This window comes from Lactuca sativa, chromosome 7 (assembly GCF_002870075.4).
Source record: "Lactuca sativa cultivar Salinas chromosome 7, Lsat_Salinas_v11, whole genome shotgun sequence".
NCBI classification, from domain to species: Eukaryota; Viridiplantae; Streptophyta; class Magnoliopsida; order Asterales; family Asteraceae; genus Lactuca; species Lactuca sativa.
This window is the reverse complement of record NC_056629.2, coordinates 178,974,174-178,999,192: the sequence shown is the minus strand read 5'-3', so window position 1 is coordinate 178,999,192 and position 25,019 is coordinate 178,974,174. Positions and strand designations below refer to the sequence as shown.

General features: G+C 39.2%; 1 protein-coding gene and 1 long non-coding RNA gene across 2 annotated transcripts; one reads left to right on the top strand and one right to left on the bottom strand.

The window, feature by feature from the left end:
* Positions 1–17,134: 17,134 nt before the first annotated feature.
* LOC122194922 (uncharacterized) lies at positions 17,135–18,144 on the top strand. The gene is made up of 2 exons (XR_006184734.2): positions 17,135–17,390; positions 17,806–18,144. It is a non-coding gene; the product is annotated as an uncharacterized LOC122194922 (long non-coding RNA).
* Positions 18,145–18,656: 512 nt separating this feature from the next.
* LOC111914565 (glucose-1-phosphate adenylyltransferase small subunit, chloroplastic/amyloplastic) lies at positions 18,657–24,251 on the bottom strand. Its single transcript, XM_023910280.3, has 8 exons — positions 23,903–24,251; positions 23,044–23,340; positions 22,501–22,950; positions 22,318–22,421; positions 22,125–22,236; positions 21,916–22,014; positions 21,723–21,842; positions 18,657–20,148 (listed from the first exon to the last, which is right to left on the bottom strand). The coding sequence occupies exons 1-8, from the start codon at positions 24,164–24,166 to the stop codon at positions 20,032–20,034; spliced, it is 1,563 nt and encodes a 520-aa protein (XP_023766048.1). The 5' UTR covers positions 24,167–24,251; the 3' UTR covers positions 18,657–20,031.
* Between the last annotated feature and the right edge of the window lie 768 nt (positions 24,252–25,019).

Here is a 25,019-nt window from a genome sequence, read left to right as displayed (position 1 = left end):
AACAGACCATAGATCCGAACAATTAATGGCATATATGGCAAACATATAGCATTTAGCACATAAAATCATTTTAGGCATATTTTCTAAAATATACTAGTGCTTGTGTCTAAAATATGGTAGACACTCATCTCACAATCATCACTTAGCATTCTAAGTTTATGTCTAGAAATCCTACAAATTCCTAGTTCGCTTAGACTAATGCTCTGATACCAACTGTGACACCCCCTAATTTCTCGGCCAGAGAAGACCGATTTAGTTTATGCCTTTAAAATAAAATTAGAGTAATATCTCCAATAAAAATACGCGGAATTTGTCCCAAAAAGAATTTGATAAAAAAAATATATTTTTTTTATCAAAGCATTTCTTAAAGAAATGTATTTTTATTTCATTACAAAACTCAGGATGTCCACATCGATACAGACCAAAAGCATAAACAGTACATTATAGGCATTACAACAGTTATTTACAACTACATACCTATAATCCAAAAATCCCTCATCATCATCCAACTATGCTCTGGGTCCACTACCTGTAATAGAAAAAGCCGAGTGGGTCAGGCTTGGGAGCCTGGTGAGCATATAGGATTTTCAACCCACAAATAATAAATTTATTAATTTCATCAACCAACAATAAATTTATCAATCCAAAATAAATTTATTAATTTTATCAACCATCAATAACCCTGATTACCCGTTCCCGTTATCCTTACTTTACGTACCTAAACACCTATCATAAGGGACCTAGGCTAAGGATCATCATCAGTATGGACACTACTGTTAAGGGGATTCCTCAGCCATACATATCATTAAGGCAATGAGGAGGATGGAGTACACCGGTGAACACATCGTTCACAAACATCTACTGGTTGCGAGCCTGCCAGCGTTCCACTAGACTGTCTAGGAAAGTCTGTGGTCGTCATCTATACTCCGCTAGATGACTAGAACAACAACAACAACAACATTGAGGCCTCTCATCATTTTATCACACACCATCTATTTCATCTACCTATGCTATACCCAACATATTTGTAGATTAAAATACATATACAGTTTAAATTATTTTCAAACCTGTATAAAACATTCATTCAACACCCATCTCAAATAAACAAACAATAAATATACACATAGCACATATTTTATAGAAAATACTTCATATCTATGTGTAAGATGAAAGTGACCACACACTCACTTTATAAGACAACGATTGGACAGCTTCGTCTCTTAAAACAATATTCTTCGATGAAACGAGGATGTTTTCTCAAAAATTGGGCTTCACGTGGGCAATGTTTCGGCTCGAAAACTCTTTTTCTCGGGATCTTCGGGCTCTCTGGGGTTTGCTTATGATGCTAGGATGATATAATAGGGTTAGGGGTAATTTTTTCAACAAAAGGGAAAGTAGATGGTGACAGCAGAAAAAGTTGTAACATCAATTTGGCTGGCTTCAGTTCCTATTTATAGGAGACTGAAGCATCTTAATATGTTGGGCGTATTGCCTCGCACATCACTTCGTTGGGCGTACGAAGTGGATTAGCTCGGACGCGACAAGGCTACAAACACCTGGCTCTCATGCGAAGAAGTAAGGAGGGTGACCGACTTTGGAACACTTACACGAGTACGCTGGACGTACTCCCCTGGACCAACCTTGAAGTTTGTGCCCAAAACATAAAAAATTCATAACTTTCTCATACGAACTTTGTTTTTGACGTTCTTTATATCCACACGTATGTATTACTGTGTTCTACAACTTTCGTTTAGACTCCGTCGGCTAATTTTGACTTTATTTTTAAAGTTATATTTTTAACAGACCGAGACAAGAAAAGTCTGTTAAAAATTCATAACTTCTTCATCCGAAGTCCGTTTTTGTCTGTCTTTTTACCGTTGCACTACTATCGACAAGATCTACGATTCTCATTTAGGTTGCTTCGGCTAAAAATCACTCGATCTAAAATTCGAGTTTCGGGCTGCATACTTCTTTTCCAAATCTTAGAAAATTCATAACTTCCTCATACGTAGTCAGATTTGGACATTCTTTTCATGCACGCTCTCGGTTTAACATATACTATAACTTTTATTTAGATCGATAAGGCTAAAAAGCACTTTATCGTAAATTCACTTTTTACGTCACACAGCACCGTGTCGGTTCTGTTGCGAAACTTCGACATGTCTTAGCTTCTTCGTTATAACTCGGATTTCGGTATTCTTTATATCTCCGGAATCATTGTTTCAACCACTACAACTTTTTTCATAGATATCAGGTTTATCTAACGTTTATTTTCGACGCTTATTTTTATCCTTAATTTATTAAATCATAATAATTAAGTATAAGCACATAATACTCAAATAATACATCTTTATTATTTCAAAACAAGTTACAAAGGTTGACCTAAACTATTACATCACCATTAATGTCTAGCCTAGAAACACGGACGTTACACCATAAGCCTTTATGACTTATACTGGCAAAGGAAGCCTCTAGTTGTGTAGTCAATCTTTTAACGGTTCATTAGGCAATATAATTTCTCCTTGATAATCTTGGACTAGGATCTATGAGGACCGGTAGCAATAGATATGTAGGAATGTAAGCCAATTTGGATTTTAGTATGGTAACGGTTGGTTTTGCGGGTCTGATAATTAATGAATAATATCATATCAATATCGTGCGATTGAAATCCCTATGTATCTCACCAGGTTTCTCAAACCTGACCCACTCAGTTATGTACATCACAGGTATCAAGACTTAAGCTATTGGAACTTGAATAGGATGTTAAGTGATTAAGAGACACCCTGCAATAGTATTTAGGACCATCAGGTCTTTACACTATAACTTATGTATCTGTATTGATTATCACATCCTTAGGGTTTTAATATTATGGAAACAAACATTTGAAATAAAAATGATCTTTTGTATAGCATAAAGAGAAGTTTTAATTGGTTCCGAAAATTAGAGGATGTCATACAAGCCAATTCAACACCATGAATATTTGTTTGTTTATTATTAAGATTCAATATGTAAGCTTATCATTCAACCCAAATTGGTTATAGCAATCATGAAACATGATATGCCAAAATTCCTCAAGGGAAGTATGGAGGTTGGGGAAGCCCACAACACATCTTCTTAATCATAATCAAGAACCCAATTAAAGCAATTAAGCTCAAGAGAATTGATTAGCCTTAATAATAAAGGAAATATCAATTCTTGGAGGATGTCAATACTTATGCATCCATAAAAGGAGTCATGATCCATAAGCTAAAGATGATTTCTACCATAATAAAGCCATTGTTCTAAGCAAATTCAGTGATTCATTGCTAAACCAAAGAAAAAGACTAACAATTGCTCAATAAGTACCAAGCTCATGATCAAAGTATTAAACAAGCATAAGAATTATGAACTAAGAATCATAAACATGACATAAATGATAACCAAACATGAATCCTTCAAAACTCACAAATATTCAAGGATTTTAGCCCAAGTCAGCCAAAATAAAGAGATTAGGCACTCATGGCAACAAGACAGTGATCATAAAAGTGTTTTAACATCAATAAATTAATAATTACTAGAAGAATGAGAAGATGATAACTCTAGCTCTCAAAAATCGCTTCTAAGATGCTCCAATGGTAGAAAATTTAAGTTGTGGCTACTAAACCTATCTCCCGAGGTAAATGATGAACCAAATGACTAAATACCCACGGAAGTGTAGTTGTGCGGGTGGCCACATAAACTTGTGTGGGTGAGACCTCACCGTCGCAAATGATGTTGAAATACTAGTGGGTCCTTTCTTCCACTACTCCATCCCACTATATTAGATTCCTTTGGTCCCCTTCACACCTTACATGATTCAAAATGGACCAATCATTTTCAAGCTTCAATATGGATAACCAAAGCCCATCTTCAAGATTCCATTTCATCCAATTCTTCAACACATCAAGCTTGATTCTTCCAAAATAGATCTATGAAGCCCAATAACTCCTAGAAAGCCCACAAAGCCAAGAAAAGAGCTAATCTGCAACCGCAATGAGACTCCAAAACACCTTATGCAAAAGAGAAAGTACCCGATACGATCCAAGATAAAAAAAAAAAAAAGGAATAGATTATGCAATCCCAAAACAATAAAAAAAAAAAAAAAAAAAAAAAAAAAAAAAAAGCTAAACTGCTAAAATAAACTACATAAAAGAAGTAAATAAAACAAACTATCAATGTTACAAAAATATATCGTCGTAGCATATGTCACTTCCCCCAATGCACTAGATGAGAATCTTAGGATGTCCTCATGTATTGCACGAGAAAGCCTTCAAAATGTTTGCAAGTATGTCATGGGAATGTATGGTCCACAATATTTTCGTAAACCTACTTATTATGACATCTAAAAAATATATGGCCATCATGCAAATGTTCATGGCTTCCTTGGAGTGTTAGGAAGCCTAGATTGCTTTCATTGGGAATGGGGAAATTGTTGGAATTCATATCAAGGTTAATACATCGGAGGTGATCATGGTTATATAACCATCATGCTTGAAGTTGTGGCCTCATAAAATTTGTGGATATGACATGACTTATTTGTTTATGTGAGTTCCATGAATGACGTATTCAATGACACGCATAACATGACTGCACAAGATTCTTCGTTTATAGTACATGGAACGTCTTACAAGTATGAGTATTATCTTGTGGACGAGATATATCCAGAACATTCTTTTGTGAAGACATTGCCTTGTCCTAACGATAAAAAGAGGTTGAAGTTTAAGCGAGATCAAGAAAAAGCGTGGAAATATGTTGAACGAGCATTTAACACTCTTAAAAAACATTGGCATATATTGAAATCCCCTGTAATTTTTGTTGAGGAGAAGAAAGTTAGTGAGGTGATATATACTTGTATTGTATTACATAATATGATACTCGAAGATGAAGGAAATGTAATGTAACAACCCAATTTTCACGTCCAAAAATTTCGTTTGTAAAACATTACCTTGAAAGCATTAATGATTAAAACATTGTTTAATTAAACCATTTCACATTGAAAACCCAATTTGAAATCCAGAACATGTAAACAATCAAAACATCAGAGTATCAATCCCAGAATAAGCTCATAACTGCGGAAACAAGAGAGTGTGTGTGTGACATGCTACTACCGTGCCAGCTCCTTTCCCCTAGCTGAGGAGGTACCTGAAACCAAAACTGAAAAACGTAAGCACAAAGCTTAGTGAGTTCCCCCATCGTACCACATACCATACAAACACATAACATACATACTGCCAGGCTATTCTGGGTGCCTGTCTACCCGGTACGGCCATTCTGGGGTGCCGATTACCCGTGCGTCCATTCTGGGGTGCCGTCCTACCCATGTCAAGCCATTCTGGGGCGCTGACCTACCCATGTCGAGCCATTCTGGGGTGCTGACTACCAATCGGTCCTAACAACCGAACCTCGGGGACTATTTCACCCCTACTACTACTATCACATTTACACATAACATAAAAATATTATCAGACATATCTGGGGTGCCTAAACTACCCTTCGGTCCTAACAACCGAACCCGTGGACTGGTCCCCTCCTACTACCTCTATCGCACAAACATAAAAAGCCAGCATGCAACACATCATCACATACTGTCAGACGTATCTCGGGTGTCTGACTACCATTCGGCCCTAACAACCGAACTCTACTAATTTCACATACAACATATCATGCTAGCACATAACATATCAGGTAGTAGCAATCCTAGATGATATCACAAAGACAATCATCTATCATACGAACCCTATTGGTGGGTCGGCATTGTGGCCGTAGACCCACCGCTACTGGAAGGTAACTCACCTCGAAGTAGCTACTGAGCTGATCGGGAACTGACTGCCTACTGCTGCTGTTGCTGCTCCGGAAATCCTTCGGCTGCAATTCCCACAAAATACTCAATCAGTCACTGCTAACTGACCTTTGGGTAAAATGACCATTTTACCCCTGATCATGTCATAAGTCAAAGTCAGATTCAACTTTCAGTTGACCTGACTCGCCGAGTTGGCTCTCTAACTCGCCGAGTCCCTATCCAATCGATTGTCCTGGATCCCGTCCCTACTCGTCGAGTTAGGCGTTAACTCGACGAGTTCTTCTTCTAAACTGAGGTTCAAGTCCTTCATCCTACTCGTTGAGTTGTATAAACAACTCGCCGAGTCTGTTCTTGATCTAAGGAGATTGCCTTGAACTCGTCGAGTCAGGGCATGGACTCGCCGAGTTCCTCCATGGATGATTTTGGCTTCCAACTCACTGAGTCACACCCCGTGACTCACTACTCGCACTCGACACAACGAAAAGGGGACAACTCGGAGACTCGCGAGCAGACTCGCCGAGTCGTATGAACGACTCGCCGAGTCATCGCCATGCAATCACTATATACGAGGTTTTGCTCGATTCCAGTCTATGCCATTCACAGATCTGGGTTCCTAGAACATGAATGACAGATCTGGGTTCCAACTTTACGTGTAGATACTCACCAATGAGGGATTTAGGGCTCAAAATGCCTCAAAAGGGTAGATCTAGGGTGAACAAGCAACATGGGTCCATAAAGGTAACGGATCTAAGCTCCTGGAGCTCAATCTTGCCTAGATCTAAAGGCCAATCAACTTATTACGACTTATATTCCACATACAAGTTTGGGGAAGGGCTCAAGAAAGACTTAATGGAACAATAAGCATAAAAATAGAGGGAAAATGGGTTATACCTCAAAGAAATCACTGAGAGAACACTAAGATGCTTGGCTTCCTTCCCTTCCTCTTGATCTACTCCACTTCCTTCTCAAATCCTCAAGAACACACAAAAATGCTTCAAACTCTCAAGGAAATAAGCTTTGGAACGAGGGTTGGGAGCTCTGAGGTGAATGGGGGCTGGCTAGGGGCGGACATGAGGTTTAAATAGGGTGCAAACCCCTGAAACTTACGGTTTCATCCAACTGCGGTGACTCGCCGAGTACAGGATATGGACTCGCCGACTCACCAACTTAAACATGTCCCGGGTCCCGTATCTACTCAGCGAGTCGGACCTATGACTCGCCGAGTCCAAGGCTAAAAAAAATGGATAATACTCAAGTGAGATTTACGTACCAGGAACCAGGTGCTACAAATCTCTCCCACTTATTTTAGACTTCGTCCTCGAAGTCTACTGCTCGATCCTGGAACATCTCAGGATAATGCTCCATCATGTCCTCCACTGGCTCCCAAGTCCACTCTGAACCCTTGCGGTGCTGCCATTGCACCTTTACTAGCTCCACCTTCTTGTTCCTCAAATCCTTCGACTTCCTGTCGAGGATTGCGACTGGGCGCTCAATGTAATTCAGGCTGTCATCAACCTGTATATCCTCTAAGGGCACTATCGCTGAATCGTCCACTAGACACTTCCGCAGCTGAGAAACATGGAAAGTGCTGTGGATTTGGCTGAGCTCGGCTGGCAGATCCAGCCTATACGCCACCTTGCCCACCTGGGCTACAACCCTAAACGGTCCGATGAATCTCGGGCCCAACTTGCCCCGCTTCCTGAATCGAATGACGCCTTTCCAAGGCGACACCTTCAGGAGAACCATATCCCCGACTTGGAACTCCAAGTCGGATCGACGCTTGTCGGCGTAACTCTTCTGTCGACTCTAAGCAGTCTTAAGCCTGCTCCGAACCTGCTGGATCCTCTCGGTCGTCTTGAGCACTACTTCGATGCTCCCCATGACTCTCTGGCCAACTTCACCCCAGCATATCGGGGTCCTGCACCTCCTTCCGTACAACATCTCGAATGGAGGGCGGTCGATACTCGCGTGGTAGCTGTTGTTGTAGGAGAACTCGGCCAAGGGAAGATAGGTATCCCAGCTACCACCGAAGTCTAACACGCACGCCCGCAACATATCCTCCAAGGTCTGGATGGTCCGTTCGCTCTGACCATCCGTCTACGGGTGAAAGGCGGTGCTACAATGCAAACGAGTGCCCAACTCGTCATGAAATCTCTTCCAAAATCTGGAAGTAAAACGCACATCCCTGTCCGAGATAACCGATACTGGCACCCCGTGCCGCGCCACGATCTCCCTGATATAGATGTCGGCCAATTTCTCGGCCGATATGCTCTCCTGAATCGGGATAAAGTGAGCACTCTTGGTCAATCGATCCACGATGACCCAAATCGAATCCACTCCACGCGCGGTCCTGGGAAGCTTCGTGATAAAATCCATCGTGATATCTTCCCATTTCCACAGTGGAATATCCAACGGCTGCATCTTGACATGCGGTCTCTGTAGTTCGGCCTTGACCTTCCTGCAGGTCAAGCACCGCTCAACGTACCATGCCACATCCCGCTTCATGCAGGGCCACCAATAATCTAGACGAAGATCCCTATACATCTTCGTCGCCCCGGGATGAATAGAGAATCGGGACTTGTGCACCTCCTCCATCAAAATCTGGCGCACGCCTCCGTGATACGGCACCCACACCCTACGGTGTAGTGTCAATAGTCCTCGGCTATCATAATCAAAGGAGGAGACCTGACCCACCACACGCTCGCTCTTCCGATGCTCCTCCTTGATAGCCTCCTGTTGAGCCTCCCGAATTCGCTTCAACAGGGGAGTCACCACGGTCATCCTCATGCAAACGTCCCTGATCGGCGCCGCCTTGCGGCTAAGCGCATCGGCCACCACGTTGGCCTTCCCCGGGTGGTAGAGGATCTCGCAATCATAATCCTTTACCACGTCCAACCACTGACGCTGCCTCATGTTCAGATTCGGCTGATCCATGAGGTACCTCAAACTCTTGTGGTCCGTGTAGATGGTACATTGAACCCCGTAGAGGTAGTGTCACCAAATCTTGAGGGCAAAAACCACCGCCCCCAACTCCAAATCATGCGTCGGGTAGTTCACCTCGTGAGGCTTGAGCTGCCTCGAAGCGTAGGCAATGACATGCCCCCCTCTGCATCAGTACCGTGCCCAACCCTGAAATGGATGCGTCACAATAAACCACAAAATCCTATACACCCTCTGGCACGGCTAAGATCGGCGCCTCGCACAGTCTCTGTCTTAGTGTCTCAAATGCAGCCTGCTGCTCGGGTCCCCACCGAAAGACCACAGCTTTCTTCGTCAGCCGCGTCAGGGGTACGACTATCTTGGAGAAATCCTGAATAAATCTCCGATAGTAGCCTGCTAATCCCAGGAAACTCCGAATCTCAGATGGAGACTTCGGAACCTCCCATCTTATCACGGCCTCGACCTTGGCCGGATCGACCAGAATCCTATTCTGGTTGACAAGGTGTTCGAGAAATTGCACCTCGCGCAACCAAAACTCACACTTGGAGAACTTGGCATACAAGCTCTCCCTCCTCAGGGTCTCCAACACCTCTCTCAGATGCTTCTCATGCTCCTCCTGAGTCTTGGAATAAACCAAGATGTCATCGATAAAGACTATCACAGACCGATCCAGCATCGGTCTGCATACGCGGTTCATGAGGTCCATGAACGCGGTAGGAGCATTGGTGAGCCCAAACGGCATCACCACGAACTCATAGTGGCCATAGCGTGTCCGAAACGCGGTCTTCTGCGTATCCTCCTCCCTAACCCTCATCTGATGGTATCCCGAACGCAAATCAATCTTGGAAAACCAAGACGCTCCCTGAAGCTGGTCAAAGAGATCATCTATCCTCGGGAGTGGGTAACAGTTATTCACCGTTACCTTATTCAGCTCCCGATAGTCTATGCACATCCGGTGCGACCCATCCTTCTTCTTCACAAACAAGATCGGGGCTCGCCAGGGTGAACTACTCGGACGAATAAATCCCTTGTCTAACAGCTCCTGCAGCTATGTAGACAACTCCTGCATCTCGGGAGGAGCCAACCGATACGGTGCCTTGGCTATTGGAGCCGCACTAGGAACGAGGTCAATCCTGAACTCCACCTGTCGCTCCGGAGGTATCCCAAGAAGCTCCTCTGGGAAAACATCTGCGAAATCTCGCACCACCGGAACCTCGCTCACTATTGCCTTTCCCACCTCCCGGGTATCCATCACGTATGCGACATATCATGCGCATCCCTGCTGAAGGTAGCATCTCGCCCTCGCTACTGAACATACTGCGGCCTCTCGCCATGAATCACTAACTCTCCCCCGCCTGGGGTCCTGACCCGCACTAGCTGCTGCGCGCAATCTATCACCGCCCCATTAGGGCTCAACCAATCCATGCCTATAATCACCTTGTTCCCACGCAGCGGAATGGGAACCAAGTCTACTAAGTAGCGCTCCTCAAACAGATGCAATACACAATCCCGAAACACCATCGATGCTCGCACTGATCGATCATCAGCAATCTCTACCTCCAAAGGGCAATCCAACATGCCCGAAGACTCAGGAAACTTCTTGCTAAGCGCAAGGGACACAAATGATCGGGATGCACCCGAGTCGAATAACACCTGAACTGGGATACCGTTCACATGGAATGATCCTAAAACATATATATATATATATATATATATATATATATATATATATATATATATATATACCGAGCACATATCAATATCATAACATCATAAAATAAAAAATAAAGGGAAAGAATCATACCCGTCACCACATCGGGTGCGGCGCGTGCCTCCTCGGTAGTCAACTGAAATGCCCGGCTCCTCACCACCGGAGCCTCTGCCTTGCCCTGCCAGCCATCCGTGATCCGCAGGGTCGCTGGAGTTGGCGCCTTCACCGGCGCTGAAACTGTCAACTGGGGGCAATTGGCCTTCTTGTGGCCCCTCTGGTTGCAGTGGAAACACAACAACTCCGATGTCTAAATAACTGCTGCCGGAGCAGTGCAATCCCTGCTAAAGTGCCCAGACTTGCCGCACTTGTAGCAGCCTGATGATCCCAACATGCACGCCCCCTCGTGCGGCCTGCCACATTTCCTGCAGCGGCTTGGTCCTGACTGGCCTGTCGGCCTACCATCTGATCCCTTGGGCTTCTTCCCCGAAGCCCCTCCTGTCTGTCCCTCCTCTGACTTCCGTTTCCGTATATGCTCCAAATCTATCTCCCTCTCCCTCGCCCTGGCAATCATAGAGTCCAAGGTAGGGCAAGCTGAAAAGCTAACATGCTCCCGGATGTCAGCTCGTAGCATATAATGATAACGGGTCCTCCTCATATCCTCGTCACCAGCATACTGGGGCACCAACAAAGCCCTCTCCCGGAACTTGGCGGTGATCTCCGCCATAGTCTCAGTCGTCTGCCTCATGTCTAAAAACTCCCTGGCCAGCTGCTAAAGCTCGACAGCCGACGCAAACTCTGCCCTGAACCTGGTCACAAAATCTGACCAAGTCATGGCCTCGATAGCTGAGGCTCCCAACGAGTCTCCCACTGAATCCCACAAATCTCGAGCTTGGTCCCGCAAACACCCTTCTGCATACCTCACCTTCGACCCCTCGGGGCAGAAGCAAGTCAACTATGCAGACTTGATGTCTGTAATCCATCGTCTGACGGCAATGGGGTCTTTCACCCCGTGGAAATCCAGCACACCACTGCCCCTGAAGTCCTTAAAGGACAGTGTGCGAGATCCCGACTGGCCAGATGCCATGTCGCTCCTGAACGCCCTGAGGCAATCCTCCATCAACTCGATGATCCCTTCCTTGATCGACCCGAAGATAATGGGAGTCGACTCAAGGATACCCCTGGTGATCTCTGACGCGATGAACTCGCGTAGTCCCTCATCTACCTGCTCGGAACCTGATCCTGAACCTGACCCCTCTCCTGAACCGCCATCTATCGGCCTCGATCGAAGTACCACCATTTTGCAATACATCACAATAATCATTAGTGATACTGATACTTCCTGAGGGATCATAACTACTTACAAGTTCACTGGTCTTATATTGGCCTTCCTTGGTTCGGGTACGGATCCTCTGCTTTCAGTAGTACGGGCCCATACTACCTTCCACATCTATCCGTACCTTCTTCAAGGACTGCCTCAACTCTACCAGATCCCTTTCGCTATGGCTGATCACTGCTATACTCATCCTAGGCTTGCCCTAGGGAAATCTCCGACTTTACTCTATCCAGTCCTTAGCTGCTGCAGGCCTCCTTGTAATGCCAGTTAGCCACTCCCCGAATACCATCACATGTGATGAGGCTCAGATAATCCTTCGAGCACCCGACTTGTCCCTACAACGGTTGGACTCAAACAAGAGCTACGCAGTAGGATCAAATCCGGCACTCTAAGATTATTCAACCCTGATCACATGTGACGTGACGTAATCGCCTAATGGCTAACTCCCACCACTCAGAGTCCCACAAAGCACAAAGCAAGCAGCATTCGAACTAAGGGAACAATCTCAAGCAAATCCGCTCTCATGGAGAGAAACTGATCTAGCATACAGAGCTAATACTCATACCATCAGGCATAACCTAACAGGCTATCCTACTGCTGTCTACTCGATTCTAGCATGCAATTCTCATACAACTGAAACACATAAAGCAAGCACATAAGGCATCACTCCTAAATCCTTAGTCCTAGTCTAGCATGCTGTTACACAAAAGCTGTTAAACATAACATAAACTTGTATGGGTACTTTGGGGAATACTTACTTGAGCTCAGCCGGTCGCGCACATCACACACTTCGTTCTTTCTCAAAACTCTTTTCTCAATTTTTAGAAAACATTTTCTTTTAGAAAATCTTTTAATCCCTCGATTTGAGTCCAGACACCCCCGAAGGTGTGTCCGAATCCCTCAAACCAGGGCTCTGATACCAACTTGTAACGACCCAATTTTCACGTCCAAAAATTTCGTTTGTAAAGCATTACCTTGAAAGCATTAATGATTAAAACATTGTTTAACTAACCATTTCACATCGAAAACCCAATTTGAAATCCAGAACATGTAAACAATCAAAACATCAGAGTATCAATCCCAGAATAAGCTCATAACTGCGGAAACAAGAGAGTGTGTGTGTGACATGTTGCTACCGCGCCGGCTCCTTTCCCCTAGCTGAGGAGGTACCTGAAACCAAAACTGAAAAACGTAAGCACAAAGCTTAGTGAGTTCCCCCATCGTACCACATACCATACAAACACATAACATACATACTACCAGGCTATTCTGGGGTGCCTGTCTACCCGGTACGGCCATTCTGGGGTGCCGATTACCCGTGCGTCCATTCTGGGGTGCCGTCCTACCCATGTCAAGCCATTCTGGGGCACTGACCTACCCATGTCGAGCCATTCTGGGGTGCTGACTACCAATCGGTCCTAACAACCGAACCTCGGGGACTATTTCACCCCTACTACTACTATCACATTTACACATAACATAAACATATTATCAGACATATCTGGGGTGCCTGAACTACCCTTCGGTCCTAACAACCGAACCCGGGGACTGGTCCCCTCCTACTACCTCTATCGCATAAACATAAAAAGCAAGCATGCAACACATCATCACATACTGTCAGACGTATCTGGGGTGTCTGACTACCCTTCGGTCCTAACAACCGAACTCTACTAATTTCACATACAACATATCATGCTAGCACATAACATATCAGGTAGTAGCAATCCTAGATGATATCACAAAGACAATCATCTATCATACGAACCCTACTGGTGGGCCGGCATTATGGTCGTAGACCCACCGCTACTGGAAGGTAACTCACCTCGAAGTAGCTACTGATCTGATCAGGAACTGACTGTCTACTGCTGCTGCTGCTCCGGAAATCCTCCGGCTGCAATTCCCACAACATACTCAATCAATCACTGGTAACTGACCTTTGGGTAAAATGACCATTTTACCCTTGATCATGTCATAAGTCAAAGTCAGATTCAACTTTCAGTTGACCCGACTCGCCGAGTTGGCTCTCTAACTCGCCGAGTCCCTATCCAATCGATTGTCCTGGATCCCGTCCCTACTCGTCGAGTTAGGCGTTGACTCGACGAGTTCTTCTTCTAAACTAAGGTTCAAGTCCTTCATCCTACTCGCTGAGTTGTATGAACAACTCGTCGAGTTCATCTTCATCCGAAGAACACTTTATGCTGTGACTCGCCGAGTTGTATGAACAACTCGCCGAGTCTGTTCTTGATCTAAGGAGATTGCCTTGAACTCGCCGAGTCAGGGCATGGACTCGCCGAGTTCCTCCATGGATGATTTTGTCTTCCAACTCACTGAGTCACACCCCGTGACTCACTACTCACACTCGACACAACGAAAAGGGGACAACTCGGAGACTCGCGAGGAGACTCGTCGAGTCGTATGAACGACTCGCCGAGTCATCGCCATGCAATCACTATATACGTGGTTTTGCTCGATTCCAGTCTATGTCATTCACAGATCTGGGTTCCTAGAACATGAATGCCAGATCTGGGATCCAACTTTACGTGTAGATACTCACCAATGATGGATTTAGGGCTCAAAATGCCTCAAAAGGGTAGATCTAGGATGAACAAGCAACATGGGTCCATAAAGGTAACGGATCTGAGCTCCTGGAGCTCAATCTTGCCTAGATCTAAAGGCCAATCAACTTATTACGACTTATATTGCACAAACAAGTTTGGGGAAGGGCTCAAGAAAGACTTAATGGAGCAATAAGCATCAAAACAGAGGGAAAACGGGTTATACCTCAAAGAAATCACTGAGAGAACACTAAGATGCTTGGCTTCCTTCCCTTCCTCTTGATCTACTCCACTTCCTTCTCAAATCCTTCAAGAACACACAAAAATGCTTCAAACTCTCAAGGAAATAAGCTTTGGAACGAGGGTTGGGAGCTCTGAGGTAAATGGGGGCTGGCTAGGGGCAGACATGAGGTTTAAATAGGGTGCAAACCCCTGAAACTTAGGGTTTCATCCAACAGCGGTGACTCGCCGAGTACAGGATATGGACTCGCCGAGTCGCCAAGTTAAACATGTCCCGGGTCCCGTATCTACTCGGCGAGTCGGACCTATGACTCGCCGAGTCCAAGGCTAAAAAAATGGATAATACTCAAGTGAGATTTACGTACCAGGAACAAGGTGCTACATGTAATATATGAGTATAATGAAAACGAGATCGTTTGCCAACACAAACATTTGAGGTTGGAAGTGATGAGTACATGGCAAAAAAAAGGAACAATTCGTAATGTTGAGATTCATCATGATCTTCATAGAGACTTAACAGAACATATTTGAACGGTTGACCATATCATTTTTAACGCGGAACTAGTCAATGATTTAGAAAGTCAAGTTTCGGATGAAGACTTCCTTTAGATTGTACTGGCTAAGATGTTCTAAGTTTTTTTTTCCATTTTTTTAAGTGTTTAAGTATTTATGTTTGTATGTTTTTTTTAATTTTTGTAAGGTTGTATAACTTTAAGTTGTTGTTGTTATTATTATTATTGTTATTATTATTATTATTATTATTATTATTATTATTATTATTTATAACAATTACAACATATTTTTTAAAAATGCTAAATTTGTATTTATAAAAAATATGTCAACCCACCTCTACTAAATGACAAGATGTTGAAGATAAATAAAAAATATGATTTGACATTCCATAATGTGACGATATATAATTTTCGTCATTCATTTTGTAGATAATAAAAAATATTTTTAAAGTGCAAAATAATTGAAAATTTTTGAATTTTTTTAAAATATTATTTTCATCATTTAAATTTTCCAAAAAAATAATAAATAATAAAAAATTTTACCGTATTTTTTATATATCTGTGAAATATTCTAGTAGAATATTAGAATATTTACATAACTGACAAATCTAGTAGAACATTAGAATATTTTAATATTCTAAAAACCATATTAGAATATTTACAGTGTAATAATTTATTATAATATTTCAACTATTTAAAAAAAGGTAATTTTTATTTATTGTTTTTATTATTTTTTACCTTTTTAGGTAAATAAAATGACGAAAATAATAATTAAAAAAGAATTTTCAGAATTTTTCTTTTATTTTGCATTTTAAAATTATTTTTAGATTGCTTCTTACGGTATCACAAAATGCGTCTCACGGTCTCACAAAATATAGGTGGTCTCAAATGAACCTAACCCTATATATATATATATATATATATATATATATATATATATATATATATATATATATATATATATATATATATATATATATATATATATATATATATATATATACAGTGTAATATTCTATTTAGAATACTTCACGTATTTTTCAAAAAAAATAGAATTTTTTTTTAATTTTTTTTAATTTTTTTTTAGTTAATTCAAGTTCCGAAAATAATATTTAAAAAAAGAATTTTTAGATTTTTCCATTTATTCTACATTTTAAAATTATTTTTTAGAATATGTCAGTGTAATATTCTATTTAGAATATTTCACGTATTTTTCAAAAAAAAACGGAATTTTTTTTTTACTTTTTTTAGTTAATTCAAGTTCCGAAAATAATATTTAAAAAAAGAATTTTTGGATTTTTCCATTTATTTTGCATTTTAAAAATATTTAGATTTGGTCTCACGGTCTCATAAAATTAGAATGGTCTCAAATGAACCTGAACCTATATATATATATATATATATATATATATATATATATATATATATATATATATATATATATATATATATATATATATATATATATATATATATATATATATATATATAAAATATATATATAGAAATGACATTATTCCCTCTAATCTAACATTTTCATAATTTGTTAAACTTTGATAGAATTTGAAGTTTTGTCTATAAAAAGCTGACAATTAAACAAATAGATTGCTATATGTTTTATTTTTGTTTTCGGTATTGAAATGCACTTTAGATTAGGGATGAGCGTGGGACGGAACCGGTACCGACCCATATCGTTCCCGATTTCCCGAATACCGAATTTGATCGAAAGTTAATTCCAAGTACCGAACCAAATTAACATCACTGGTACCGGTACCGGAAATGATACTAGTACTCGATACTAGTACCGGTACCGACGGTACCGATTTCTGAATTTAATGTATTTGAAGTACCAAGTATCGTCCTATATTTTTAAATTCAGTACGGTTTGATACCGGTTCCGGTACGGTACCAGTACGAGATTTGGATTTGGGACAAACTAGTCATCCCTATTTCGAATGCTTAAAGTGATTTTAGACAATAGAAGCCCAACAAAAAATAACAATCCTCTCTAGCCCAGTGCCCCAGTCCATGGAATTACATTCCACACTCCACGGCCCAAAATACTTAAATGTTTTTTTTTTCTTTAATTGAAAATTCGAACCAGAGCAACTCTCACTCTCACTGCCACCGCGAGTTCATGTCAGTGAACAACAGCACATCAGGCCGTCCGGCGTGGCCACTGCCCTCCCGTCCGCCGCACCATTCGATTCCGGTTCCAATAACACCAGTGCTACCTACAGTCTCCACCACGACACAAGTCCACACTTTATCCTCTCTTAAGGTATTTAAGTATCACTATCTTCTAAATCTTTTGTTACGTGATACTTGTTATTTGTTCTTAATTAATTCTTTCCTTGTTTGTGTTTAATTGTTACCTTTTGTAGTGGTTAAATTTGTTTGGTTTTATTGAAAATAAAATCGTTAATTGTTTGGGTTTGTATTTTGTAACTTGGTAGATTGTTAACTTAGGTTGGCTTTTGTTGTCCTTCAATTATTTCCCTTATCTAAATCAATTATTAAATGGTAGTTTTTAATAGCTAATTATTGTTTATTTGACTTAATCTAATTCTTGAAAATGTTGAAAAAAGTAGAATTAGCTAATTCTTATATTATATGGCTAGAAAAAAAAAATGAAGATAGCTCTGAAAAGGAAAATACCACCGGTTAAACTTGGAAAGTATTTCTGACCTTGCTAGAGTGATGGTGGAAACAAAGAGACATATTGTGTTTCCATTAGTCTATCGATTATTGAAGCTAGCATTGGTTTTACCTATTGAAGATGCAACATGGGGGTTTCTGAAGATGTCATGAAGGAGACTCTAAATTAACAAGTTTGAAAGCGATTTTGGGTTTATGTTTATTATATTTATTATAAAATTTGCTGTTCATGTTAAGAGCAAAACAGTCGCTATATCCTAAATGGTGATTTTGTGTTCCTCAATTGATGGCTTTACTTTAATCTGAAAACTATCAACTAAAACCTTCATTATGTATTTTTATCTTTTTAAATGAAATTTTATCAAAATGTTTTGCTATTTATTTGTAATTCAGACATTGGATGAATACATTTTGGTCGACCTAAATAATTTGTAGTATTAGAGATAATGCAAAGATACATATAAAGTTATAAACTGATAAGTGAATGTGATGTGATAGGTGGCCAAATCATGACCCGGCTATAAAAATTCCATTGAATGACGTATAATTTTCTCCATCACCAGCTTGGCAGTCACATCGTTTGATAATATGATTATTTATGACTTTTATTATTGCTTGTGGTGATAAAAAAGCCAACATTCAAAAAGAATGAGCCACAAAACGATATTTCTATTAAACTTGCTTCATGATTTATTTGGCTATATATTAAAAAGTATTTTAAGAATATCTTTACAACCGAAGACATTCATGAAAAGGATACATAAGCAAATATAAATAAAAGGATACATATATCTATTAAATCCTTAATTTAAAAGGATACATAAGCAAATATAAATAAAAGGATACATATATCTATTAAATCCTTAATTTAAAAGGATACATAAGCAAATATAAATAAAAATATATGTTCATTGCACATATCACAATGTAGTTTGAATACAAAATTAACTATTTCAAACCCAAAAAGGTTGAATACCAACAACCGCAACCTCCTTCCTTACACATCGAATACAAAAGTATATGTCTAAAGCACACTCTGTGAGAGATAAAATAAAAAAAACTCATACTATCACCTTCCAAACCTCATAAGAAGGCTATTTTTTATTCCAAACCCCAAACATGTCACATCGAACTTAGTCTCTAGACACATACATATCAACTAAATTTATATATATGGTTGTTTTGTAAACCCCATTCTTTTCCATTGCTATGCTTATCAAAAACCACCACCACCACCATCTCCGCCTCCACCTCCGCCATGACCACCACCATCACCACCACCGGCGTTATCAACATATACCCCATTTACGAAACCAGAGCGACCCCCTCGACGGTGTTTCTTACGGGAATGATGATCATCAGAGTCACCACCACACACAAAGATGATTATAGAAAAAATAGACATTGAAACCAGAATCATACATACTAATAACTCGATATGCGAATCCTTGAGAATTCCATTTCCACCAAGCTCAATAAACCGGGCCATTTTGGTGGCCACTATGATGAAGAGGGTGGCTATTGATGTGGTTGGAGTTTTTCTGTTAGATTGCCTATGGTTCAGTTTATATGTATAGGAAGTTTGACCAGGTCAATAACTCAATTATTAGTGTTGGAATAAATTGATATTTTAAAAATGCGTTGATATTTTATAGCGCCTCAAAATTTTATTTAATAATTTTATTATAAAAAAATCTGTTGATAAAACTTTCATCCTTATGGAACTCGTATTAAATAATTGGATTTGAGAATAAGCTTGGTTTAAAAAATTGTGATTCGCTGGATGATGCAAGACAGGTGTTTGATGAAATGATTTAGAGAATCTTTTGGTTGTATGTTGCACTTATAGATCTAGGAAATAGGTTTTGTTGGTGATTTTAATATCATTGTAACTTAGACTCAGAATGCACATTTGTAAAAATATACATGAAGGTTGATATGGTAATTTTACTACTACTAATTTCTGAAAATGAAGGTTAAATCTATTGAAAGATATCAAGGAGTTAGTTTTAGAATGTGAAGCAAAGTAAAGGCCCTTGAAAAAGGAACATGAAATGTACAACTGCTAAAGCAAAGATACAGTATTCACCGGTGTTACATGACAACATCCAAACTCAGTTAACCTCATCAGCTACAAGGGAAGTAAAGAAGAGGAGAGTCTATTGGGTTTTACTTTTTTTATTTAATTAAAATGGAATTTTTACATTTCATATCGTGGTAAGCTTCCTCTTCATCAAAACATCATATCATAATGTACCTCATGTCTAGATTATGCTTCCAGAAGGAATTAACGCGTCTTTGATAACTGTAACGATCCCGCTTTTTATAAAGTACCCATCTGTTTCCCTTGCTGCTTCTTGAACATTATCGCTGTTTATAATCTGACATCACAAAAGAAAATTGTAAAAATCACATCTTTCTCATCTTGTGATATTGTTAACTTTTTTTTCCTATCCAAAAAAGAGTAGAACATGGTGGCACACAACTATTCGATAGGAGAAACTTTTGAATATTTTGTCTAACCCATAAAGGTAGAAAAGGGTGGTGGGTCAAAGACTATGATGTCAATATAGGACAAAAATTGATGTCACTAGGCCATGAATTGCAATTTTTTGTCTCACAAACAAGGTGGTGCGAAACGGGATATCTAACCTAATAAATGAAAATCAATTTTGCCAAATGTCATGTTTTCATTAAATTTGACACATGTCATTTTTTAAGAGTTTTCGAATTATTTCTTTTCCACTTGTCATTTTTTTAAAATTTTCATTTTTCTTAAATTTAAAATCCACATTTTAATGAGATTTATATATGTAAAGTAGATCATCCTATTAAATTTCATAATAAAATGCTCTACAACCTTTATTATTTACTTTATTTATTATATTCTTTGTATTTATGTAAAATTATTACTTTAAAAAATATGTAATGCTTATAATTTTATATTAAATTTTTTTTATAAACCCGTGTAATACACGGGTCTCACACCTAGTGATGTTAATAAGACAAAACGTACAGTTTTTTGTTTCACCCAAAAAGGTAAAAGAAAGAGGACTGATGTTAATAAGACAAAACGTACAACTTTTTATTCCACCCAAAAAGGTAAAAGAAAGAGGATTGATGTTAATAAGACAAAACTTGCAACTTTTTGTTCCAACCAAAAAGGTAAAAGAAAGAATATTACTAATGTTAATAAGATAAAACTTATGACTTTTTGTTCCACCAAAAAAGGTAAAAGAAAGAATAAGACTAATGTTAATAAGACAAAAATTGAAAATTTTTGTCTATCCAAAAAGGTATGACTGGATAGGACAAAAACTGTAACTTTTTGTCATATACAAAAAGGGTGGGACCAGGGTTGATGCTCAATAGGACAAAAACTACAACTTTTTGTCATACACAAAAAGGGTGGGACCAGCGTTGATGTTCAATAGGACAATAGGACAAAAAATGTAACTTTTTGTCATACACAAAAAGGGTGGGACCAGGGTTGATGGGTTGATGTTCAATAGAACAAAAACTACAGCTTTTTGTCATACACAAAGTAGAACAGGGTGAGACCAGGATTGATGTTCAATAAGACAAAAACTACACCTTTTTGTCCTACCCAAAAAAGTAGAACAGGGTGAGACCAGGATTGATGTTCAATAAGACAAAAACTACACCTTTTTGTCCTACCCAAAAAAGTAGAACAGGGTGGGACCAGGGCTGATGTTCAACAGGACAAACTACAACTTTTGCCAAAGTATCTATGTTAATTGGAAAAAAAGTTAAAACTTTTTGTCGGAACCAAAAAGGTAGAACAGAGTGGGAAAGGGACTCGCTCTCGATTTGTAGTTTGTGCAAAAGACATAAATGCCCTCATTAGCTTTCATGTGAGCTAGCCCTAGAAAGTCTGTTGAGTAGTCCATGTAACAAAATATTGAGCTGAAAGCAAGTTATTACAAGAAGTTACCTTAACATTGTCTCCTATGCGTGCATTCTTGTCAATAATCGCTCTTTTGATATGAGTATTTTTCCCAATACCAATTGGAACACTACCATTGGCAGCAAGAAGCTCCCTATCAGCATCCGTCTGCAAAATACATAAATTTCAATGATAATTTTAATATTTTATAACCTAGAAAAATAATTTTTTAAATTATTACCTCGTAATAATCTGCTCCCATCAGCAATGAATCTTCAATTACCGCACCTTCAGCTATGCAAGATCGAAGCCCAACAACCGAATGATGAATCTTGCAGTTCTGTACAACAAAGTTTTTTTAAACTTATTATCATATAAAAAAAAGTGTCACATCAATCATGTTATGACATTTTCGATAAAAAAAAATGGCATTGAGCATGATTTTCTAACCTTAATGACACACCCTTCACCAATAACACTATCGGTGACATCAGCATCAAGCATCTTGGAAGGAGGTAGGTATCGAGGTTGAGTGTAAATCGGGGATGATCGATCATAAAAGCTACATCAAACATCCAACACCATAAATGTCTGTGTCTGTGACTGTAACTGTGACTGATGTTAGGTTCAAAGATGAAATTACCTGAAATCTGGGATTGGCTTTTTTGTGATACCCAAATTGGCATTGTAAAAAGCCTCAATGGTACCAATATCTTCCCAATAGCCATCATAAAGGTAAGCTTGTACCTATATAGATTATATAAAAAAATTTATAACCATATTGATTACTTGTTAAAAAAACAAAGAAAAGTTAAAAGAAACATACTCTTAGGCCAATAGAAGTTGCACCAGGGATAACTTCACTTCCAAAATCATTAGCTCCAGGAAACTTATCCCTCAGCAAATCCAACATAACATCTTTGCTGACAACATATATTCCCATACTAGCAATATAAGGCATCTCTTTAGCTCTCTCTTCATCAAGCCCTAAGATTGTGGTATCAACTTTCATAGCTTTTAGTTGCTCTCCTTTTGGTTTTTCTGCAAATTCAATTATACGCCCTTCTTCATCAATCTTCATTAGTCCAAATGCAGTTGCACGTTTTTCATCCATTGGTAACGCTGCTACAGTGATGTCAGCATCAGTTTCTCTATGAGCTTGAACAAATCTCTCATAATCCATACGGTATAAATGATCTCCAGCAAGGATTAGGTACTCTAGAACATTGTGCTCTTCAAATAGCCACAAATACTGCCTCACTGCATCAGCAGTCCCCTGTAACAAATTGAACATAAATAGTTTCATGACATTTTTACCCTTTGTGAAATCACAGATTCATATCTTGATTGTTATTTGTTAATTAATTACCTGGAACCAGTTTGGATTTTCTGGGCTTTGTTGAGCTGCAAGGACTTCAACAAACCCTTCGTTCTTGTAGCCACCCATGTTGCTTGCATAAGCACGTGACAGGTGGCGATTGAGTGATGCAGAATTGAACTGTGTGAGAACATAAATCTTTGATATGTTGCTGTTTAAGCAGTTGCTTACAGGAATGTCGATAAGCCTGTAGTTTGCTCCTAAAGGAACAGCAGGCTTTGCCCTTTTCTTTGTTAAAGGGTAAAGACGTGTCCCAGCTCCACCTCCAAGTATTATCCCAAGAACACTCTGCAGAAATCAGACATGCATTACAAAACCTGGTTGTTGTAAGTAATAAGCCATTTATATCAAACAAGAGATGACAGGAATGCATTACAAAATTACACAAAAGCATGGATTCTTGAGCTAATTGAGATATTGACGATAACAAAGCTCATGATCCCAAAAATATGGAGTTCGATTCATCTTTTAGCATCGTGAAATCTCAGATTTGCTGTTAGTTTTTGCTTCTCACAATATAATTTAACTGATTTTCTTTCCTTTTCTCATATCCATTATCGATATAAACGAGTCAATCTCTTTCTCTCTCCTAGGTGAATTTCCTCTATCACCTTTCGTGAAATCACGAATAGTTCCTCGACTTCTACTTCTAGTGAATTTCAATTAAGTTTTCTCCAAACTCCTGTCTACAAACTTACAGAATTATAGTTCACCACGCATTATTACTCTACTAGATCTGAACAGAATTTTAGTTCAAAATTTTCGAAAATTGCGTGAAAATAGCTGAGTACAACATACAATTAATTGCTGATCATACTGAAAATGACAGATAGAAAATGAGGGACCATACTTGACTAGCGTCAGGATCAAGACATGTCTGCGAATTTTTGGAATCGGAAACAGCTTTGGGAGAAACAACCACCGAAGCTCTACCTCCATGACGCCGTGGTCGCACGGATGATACCGAAGATACCTTGTCTCCGGACAGATGAGACGAAGCAAACGATAAACTCCGAAAGGACGACGACGAAGAGCGGAGGTCTCTCCGTTCAGCAGCAATGCCGGAGGAAGAAGAGAAGCAATGAGGTGGCTTCAAGGCTCCGACCGCTGCCATTGATAGCTACAGAGGTGAAAGTGCGTTTGTGAGCTTGAAAGAGACTGAACTCGTGAAGTGTGGGGTGGAGTGTAGTGGAGTATGATAGATCTGGAAAACTACTCCTTCGTATCAATCCATGAAGCTTGTAAATTCTCGCTTTTGCCCCTGAGTTTAATTCGATATTACTCCTCGTTACAAATGAGGAATACATGAATTCAAAATGACCGATTTAAACTCTTGTTTTATTTTCAAAGGTTAAAGACAAAATTACATAAATGGTTTCTTGTCATTCTGTGGTAAAGGGACCATTTATGTACTTTTATGGAAGGTTAAATTTTACAAAAGAATGATAGAATATAATAATTTGTTACATGGTTAAAAAGTATGATAGATTTTTTTTTAACATTTAGCCCAACAAATAAAAGGTGTAAGAATTTACTCCAAACCTAATTATTGAATCTGTAGTTGAAAAAATTGTCTTGTAATGTTTGATAAAATTAATTTTGATTAAGATTTATATTGGTAAAAATATGTCTTTTTCTAAATAGAAAATGTAGTTTTAAAAAAACATTTTTTTTTTACAGATAATTATTAATTGTATAATCTTTACTAACTTCACTCGTATAATATCGATTTCTAAAATTAAAAAAATGCAATAGTTAATTTAAAATTCCACATCTAGAAGCTTGTTGCATGTCAAGACATTGTTTAGCTAAAGTTATAAATAGTTAGATAATTTATATTTGTTTAGAAAACAGCTTTGTTGTTACAATTTTTGTGACGTTTAAAAACGCTATTATTGTTATTAACATGGCTATTAGTGGAGGGCAATACGGGTAATTCGAGGCAATTGAGCAGGCTTGTCAATATT